Source organism: Octodon degus, unplaced genomic scaffold (assembly GCF_000260255.1).
Source record: "Octodon degus isolate 3935 unplaced genomic scaffold, OctDeg1.0 scaffold00134, whole genome shotgun sequence".
Taxonomy (NCBI): domain Eukaryota; kingdom Metazoa; phylum Chordata; class Mammalia; order Rodentia; family Octodontidae; genus Octodon; species Octodon degus.
Genome location: NW_004524710.1, coordinates 6,013,529 through 6,021,028, shown reverse-complemented (window position 1 = coordinate 6,021,028; position 7,500 = coordinate 6,013,529). Strand labels below are relative to the sequence as shown.

The window sequence follows — 7,500 nt, the reverse complement described above, 5'->3', positions numbered from 1 at the left end:
CCTCAAGATACAGTTAGGTCTGCTCTTGCTGAAGTACTGAAATAGGGTAGTTCATTTATAAACAAACAAACAGAAACATGACTTTGAGCATCTGAGGATGAGGAATTGGTTTCAGATTGGTTACGTTGTCTTCCTCCGACAGTTCTGAGTTCACTTCTAGCGAGGGGTTGTCTCTATGGTGGAAGGGGTCCCCGGGGTGGTTGACCTCGGAGTGGCTGCTGGTGGCGTGTCCATTGGGCTCCCGGCCCCGCTGCTGGGTGTGACGGAGGAGCTGACCGCAGGTGTGTCTCCCTGCTGCGGTGCCTGCAGGGTCTGTCCACAGATGTGGTGGTGCTTCTCCCAGTCTTTGTGCTGGCAAAAGGAGCCACAATACCGTGCTGTGTTGCACCCACTGCAGGTCTCACTTGCTTTACGGCCACAATTCCAGCAACTCTGAAGGAGAGAAAGAGATCCCAGGTGAACACACTGTCAAGGCAGACGTCTGATAAACAGGTCAGGTGGTACTGTCTCCTTATAGTCAAGAACTAGTGGTCAGAATGCATCACCAGGTGCATGCGCACAGATATACATAGTGCAGATGTAAGATGCAGAGTCTGGAGCTAATTACCATCCCAGTTTCTCCCCTGTTAGGGCACTGAACAAAGTAGGTACAGACCCTTTCAAGTTTTACTCTAAAAGCCTTTCTTTTTAGTTTTGGCCACCTTTGTATCTGAATTCTCCATTCACTTTTACTAAGTAGCAGTCACTCACTAGGCCCCAATATTTCCCCTTTCTAATGTCAGCATCACAATGGTCAGAAGCTTCTTCCTTGTAACATACATCAGAAAGGGACTGCCAAGTGTTGCATTAAAATTGAAGAAATACAATGAAGCAGCTGAGACACTTTATTCCCTGCTCCACCTGAGGGAGGCTAGGCAGGTAGAGGTAGGGCACTGCTAAGCTCCTGGAGCATTCCATCCTTCGTTCTGCACTGATTCAGTGTGTCCCACAACCAGACACCAAGACAGGCTTAAAACAGTCCTCTTCACCTCAGTAACCTGGAGGGCAGGCGCCTTGGTTTATTTTATGGTGGTGTATTTTAAGCTTCCGGTGCCAGGCAGACAGTAGGTGTTCCATACATTCTGTAGTTGTGAAATGAATAAATCAGATGATGCCTAGTTAGGCTCTGAAAACTGATAAACTATAAACCTGAGTACACAATGACTGTGTGCGGGCCTTTGGCCCCACCACGCTCCCTACTTGTGCTTTGCTCTCAGCATGCACAGCTGTGTAGCCCACGACAAAGGAGCCCATGTCGCTCCCTTGCAGTCCAGCAAAGTTAGCAGAGCAGGGGGAATGCAGGCGCCTGGGGGAGGCAGGAGACTGAGTACACACCCTCACAGGCCGGCTGCCTCTCCTAGGTGGCATCTTGCAAGATGGAAAGAAGCAGAAATAGAGCTGCCTCTGAGGCTTAAGCTTTAAAATAAACACCTCATGAATCAGAGTAGAGACAGAACACCTGTGTGGGATAGAGCACCCGGGAGAAGTTTAATTGTGACAATACCCTCAGGGGTCCTTCCAGGAGGAGACTAAACCACAGAAAGCTGACTTTAAATGTTCTTTTACATGGTTAAATGTTCCTAGTTCCTAGGGTGAATCCAATTTCACTGTGAAACGCTACCTCGAGTGATCTTAGCTCTGTGCCATGCTTTCTTATTTTTCATCTTCATCAGTTTTGACTATTTCCTTGCAAAACAAATTCCCCACTGCAATCTGGTACTCCCAAGCAGCTGACAGTGTATGGCTGTATCACAATTAAAATCAAATTTTTTTTTAATGTATTTGGTACAGGGTCTCACCAGGCAGTTCTGAATCAATCCTCCTGTTTTCTGCCTCTCCAGTTCTGAAATGAATAAATCAGATCAGGTACTGGGATTACAGATGTGCACTGCCATACCCAGACTTGGCGGCCTGCTCAGTGCACTCAGGTTGGGGTCGGCATGGCACGTGGTACAGGGGATTGAACCCTGGTCGCTGCGCTTGCCTAAGCAGGCACTTAGCCCACTGAGGTATCTCGCTGGCCTAAAATCAATGTTTTTAAAGTCCGTCATACATAACTACTAAGTAGCCTCACTGTGTCCCCTACCTCTGTTTCATTTTTAGCACCCTGGTTATACAGCCCAAGACGGGTTCATGCGGAAGGCTAGTCCATCACCCCAACACAGAAACCTCAAAATGAGTGACTTGTTAGTGGTCATACTACAGTAAATAAAAATGCTGTAGGAGGCTTTCAAATACTAAAAGACTAAGAACTCTCATTTAAAACTTTTAGAAGGACTGTTCAAATAGCTCACCGGATTAAAGCACCTGTAGGGGTCAGGGGTTTGATTCCCAGGCCTGCGGTGCTGGTACAGCATGAGGCATGCTGAGACTGCAATGGAGACTGGGCCACCTCTTAGGAGGCTGCAGACAGGTAGATCACTATGAGTCTGTCCGATCTAGTACTGAGACCCTAAACACCCTGTATTTTAGACCTTTCCCTAAAATAAAAAAAAAAAAAAAAGACTTTTAGAAATAACTCTATATTCTTCTTTCCTATTCAAAAATTATGATCCAGGGATAAAACAAAACAAAACAAAAAAAAAAACTAAACTCTCAAGCTCTGGCCAATAGGAGGCATTTTAGGTGAAGTTAGCTAAAGAGATCTAGATCCAACTTGGCTGCTATGACAGTTTAAAAAAAAAAAAAATCCTAAAACAATCAGTACTAGAACTTAGAGTGAAGTATTTTCTATTAGGCAAATATCTCAAAAGAGGTGACCCTCTAATCAAAGGCTTCATTACCAGTACCCCTCCTCCAAATTAATGCCCTCCTCCTTCACAATTAATTCCACTGCACTGCATGGATGACAGTCCCATGAAGACATGAACAAGCGCGGGCCTGACCCACCCTTCCAAGGAGTGAGGTATGATACTCAGGACTTGGAGCGAGGTTACTTCCGCCAGGCTTAGCTTTTAGAAGACTGCCAGCTGGATCCAGGAACCAACTTAGCAAATAAGCGATATTCCTAAATTACATCAGAAAATCCCAATTAGAGAACAGAGACCCAAATCCAAAACAATATTTTAAGGAAATTAAACATCTAATCTGAGTCAAGTGGCTTCTTTAGGAAATACCCTCGGGTGTGAGTCCTATCCGTTTTTTGGCAGAGGCACATTTTGGCAGACACAAGGGTGGTAACTGCCCAATACTCAACGGCTCCTTCAGATTGAAATCAGATGTACACAGCGCTCTCTATTTAAACTGATTAAACACACAGACTAAACCAGGTAATTACAAATGCATGTGTTGGGGGGTGGGAAAAGGAGACAGAATGGGGACTTCTTTATTTTTTAAAGTGTTTTCAAAGATGGGAACGATTTTACAAATAAAAAAAAAAAAGTGGAATTTTGCCAAATGCAGAAACAGATGTTTTAGATCATGGAGCTTCTGGGAATTGGGGCTTCTTGCCTGCACAGCCCGGTTCTGCTCCAGCATTGAAGGACTCTGGCTTAGCCTTCTCTGTACTTCCATGAAGTTGACCAATTCTACCTATTTAGCACCTACCTCCAGGGCAAAAACCACCTTCAGCTGCAGGACAGTACAACAAAGAGCAACTCAACCAGAGCTTTTTGGTAGAAAAGCGTAAGAAAAACCTGCCTCTTTCCTTGCTCTTGACATTGCACTGCCATGAATGTGTTAGGAACTCCAGTGCACGCTCAACTAGCACAGCACTTGAATGCATGCTCCTCTTTAACAGTGAGTTACATGACTGAAAAGCAACTCTTAGTAATCTACTCCTTTTGGATGGCCCCCCTGAATTCCTACTGGCTCTTCCATACCTGTGTGGCTGAAGTCCCACCAGTGTGTCACAGATACCTGTCCTATGGACAGAGCCAGACCCCGGCTTCTGCAGGGACTCTAGCTCGGCTCCTCTTACATTTCTAAGCCTTCTGTTATTCACAAAAGTAGAAACTGCAAGCTATGTCTAACACCCCTGGATGTATCCATGAAGATGGAGCAAAGGCTTAATCTAATTTTACATTTTAATGAGCTTTTTTTTAATATATATATTCAGGCTAGCAGTACTTTAATAGTTATTTCATTTATTAGCTTTTTAATTTTAAATAATTACAGCTCTCAGGATCTTTAGGAGTAACACTATTGGCGAAACTGCCACAAGCATGGAGAAAATTCACAAATATTTCATAGCACATTTCATTCCCAAAGTTAATGTGCTTTATGGGCTTTACTTATTATAATATTATTTCCTTTTCCACATAAGGAATATTTTCTTCCTTCTGTGAAAAGCGAGAACTCAACTGACCAAAGTCAGGTTGTAAGTCAGATGAAGAATCTGAGGCTGAACATGAATCTCCACTCTGCTGAATACTCTAAACCCAAGGCTATATATGGACACAGAGATGGAGCAAAACTGTCAGATGCCAAAAGCACGCACCAAAGACTTCTGACACTGTTTTTTTATCAGAAACTCTCTTTGCCCTTTGCATATAAGAAAAAAAAAAAAAAAAAAGAAAAAGGTTTCCTTTCTCTTTTTATTTTAGACAGATGAGAATGGTCACTCTCTCCTTACTATTCAAATATATCCCTCCTATCCCTTATTGTTGATATTTCTTTTTCTGAGAGGCAAAAGATTTTCCCCTGAGTTACTGTAAGTTTCTCTACTTCTTCACACCAAATCAATGCCTGATATGTTTAAGTAAAATGATAATTAAAGCTCCCTACATGTAACGAATTCTACAGAAGGCAACGCACTGACTTAAATTCACACTGGGATCAGAACCTTGTATACTTGCAATGCGCTAGACAGTTCATATACATTTTGCAGCTCAGAAAACAGAGAACCTCAAAATAAACAACCTTTGCAGTAAAAGGCCCTGCCCCAAGTCACAAAGCTAGGAAATTTCACAGCCAAGACTTGATTCCCCCAGGTATTTGACCTGCAAACCAAATAGTCTCTCCAAAATGCCACACATATTTCAGGTATTTTCTTAGGTCCCATTGAGGCAGCACAGGTTGGAGGTACCAAAGACAGGCTATATCATGATGTATGATAAAAATGGCACGGACTTCGGAGTTACGCTGAGCTGTTTCTCCTTCCAACTTCATGGCTTACTGGCTTCAGAAATAGGCAAGTTTTTCAGGCTCCTGAAGCAACAGTGTATAAAATACAGAAACAGCAACAGCAAGGGAATTCAGGCTGATGTCAGTCAGTGCTGAGCAGTGCCTGAGGTCCGCGGTTCCTGAATAAATGGTGAGAGATCCTACCCCTGCTCCTTTTTTTGTTTTTCGGAACCGGAGATTGAACTCAGGCCCTGGCGCTTGCCAAGGAGGCGCTTATTCCACTGAGCCATCTCCCCGGCCCACCCTGCTCCTTCTGGCAGTGGCTAGAAGGAAGCACGTGGAGATACAGGCCCTGCTCCAGACCCTGCTCCTCTCTACATTGGCAATTAGCTCACAGCCTAAGTCCAAATTAAGTTCCTTCCCCCATGAGCACTGACAGCTACAAGGAACAGGGCGGGCACGTCGGCTTGCTTATACTTATACTTCATGACTGACTAGCTGCTTTTATTTCATTCAGTCTTCAAACATTCTGAAAATTCGCCACTACTGGCCATTTTCCAATTCCTTCTTTTAAATGGCCCTTGTGGAAATTCTCTAATTTTGGTATTCAAGGTTTAAAACTCCTCTTTCTTCTAATTACCTCTTCTCTTTGCTAATTTTCTTCTCCATATTTGTCAAGGGAAAAAACAAGAAATATCCTGTCCTTCCTATGCTCTTCCTTGTCAGAAGGGACAAGAAATGGTGCTGGGACAGAAATGGAGACTGGGCATGGTGGCATGTGCCTGTAATCCCAGCCCTTGGGAGGTTGTAAACAGGAGAATAACTACAAGTGTGATCTAATAGTGAGACCCTGAACACCCTGTAGATCCTTCCCTAAAGCACAGAAAAACAACAAAAACAAAACTATGCACTATGAACCAAAGACCTCAGTTTTTAATGCCCACCGCCTTCCTCAAGGGCAAGCCAATGCACCCTCCTTGCTCCTCATGATTCCAGCCATCTGCATGATGTTCTTCTAATGGGTGCTCTTCTAATCTCATGCTGAGGCCCCCCATTTGCATCACTGGCAATACTTGGGTCCTCAACTTTTTACTGCTAACTCCAACTCCTCAGTCCCTCAACCACTCCCTGATGCACATGTCCTTAGTCACTGTCCTTTCCTATCTCTTGCTTACTAAGCAAAATTCCTTGCTGCTTTCCTGCTAAAATCAGAATAATTTCTTTCCAGTTCTTCTTTTCCACTCTTTCCACTCCAACAACAACAGCAACATACTCACACACAGAAACACACACACACACACAGACACATACACACACACACACAGAAGAACTTTTCCTCTGAGATAAGTTCTCACAATGTAGTTCTGGCTATATCTGAACTCACTATGTAGCCTAGACTGATCTTGAACCCACAGCAATTCTCAAGCGCTATCACAGGCATGTGCCACCATGACTGGCCTGGGAGGGGACTTTTTAAATAAAATTCTTTCAGTCCTCTAATATGTATTCTCAACCACCTTGACCACAAATATTCCACTGGTAGATGAGACTACCAAAGCTCCAACAGGTAAGCAACTTAAGGTCATCCCAAGACGAGTACTCTTCCCGTGATGCCATGAATACCCATGGAATTAAACAACTTAGTGCATGCCAAGGACTGGACGTTTAATGAGTGCAACAACAATAAAAACTCTATTCTCTAGTCAGCATCTCCAAACCTTTCCAAATTCCTTTCGCAAACCAATTCCAAAAGCTTCTGAAGCACACAATCAGGTACAGTGAGAGCAACAACCTCTCTCCTGGTACCATTTCCTGTGCGAGCCTTCCCCTTGTTAGAACAAAATGCCCAACAGCCACAACCTAGAGAGGAGAAGTCTCTCTGGCTCACTGCACCCACTGTGCTCAGTCCATAGCAGGGCAAAGGGCTTCGAAGGAAAGCTGCTCATACCATGGCAGCCAGGAAACAGCAGCCGAGAAGGAAGGGAAGAGCCAGGGACAGAAACACAGCTTCCCACTCACCCCTCTGCGACCCACCCCATCTGACCAGGCCCTGCCTCCACACACGAGACTTTGGGGGGGACATTTTCAATCAAAACTATTCCAGTACATACCAGTGATGAGGGGAGAGGGGAAGAGCTGGCTATTTAATAAATGTAACAAAAAGCTGACTGAAACACCATCACAGGTCATGCTCTGGGATTTGACTTTTCTGTGAGGGCTTTTCCAGGACCACACTTTAAGGTCTCTACGTGGCAACCGTGGGTCACACAGGTGGCACTTGAATTTCAGCCACACTACAGAGACACTGCTGGGGGTGATACCAGTAATACTAGAAGGAGAACTTGACTGGCTCACATCATCAGGGTTTAGTAGGCTCTCAAAACACAAAGTAGAAAA

General features: G+C 44.3%; 1 protein-coding gene across 2 annotated transcripts in view; it reads right to left on the bottom strand.

Moving 5' to 3' along the window:
* Runx1t1 (RUNX1 translocation partner 1) overlaps positions 1–7,500 on the bottom strand; it is a 119,098-nt gene that overhangs the window by 272 nt on the left and 111,326 nt on the right. For both annotated transcript variants that reach the window (XM_004641314.2, XM_023701348.1), the window contains exon 11: positions 1–432. This exon is cut by the window's left edge and continues 272 nt beyond it. In XM_004641314.2, the coding sequence (XP_004641371.1) occupies positions 157–432 (276 nt within the window). In that variant the 3' untranslated portion in view covers positions 1–156. The remainder of the gene's footprint in view (positions 433–7,500) is intronic.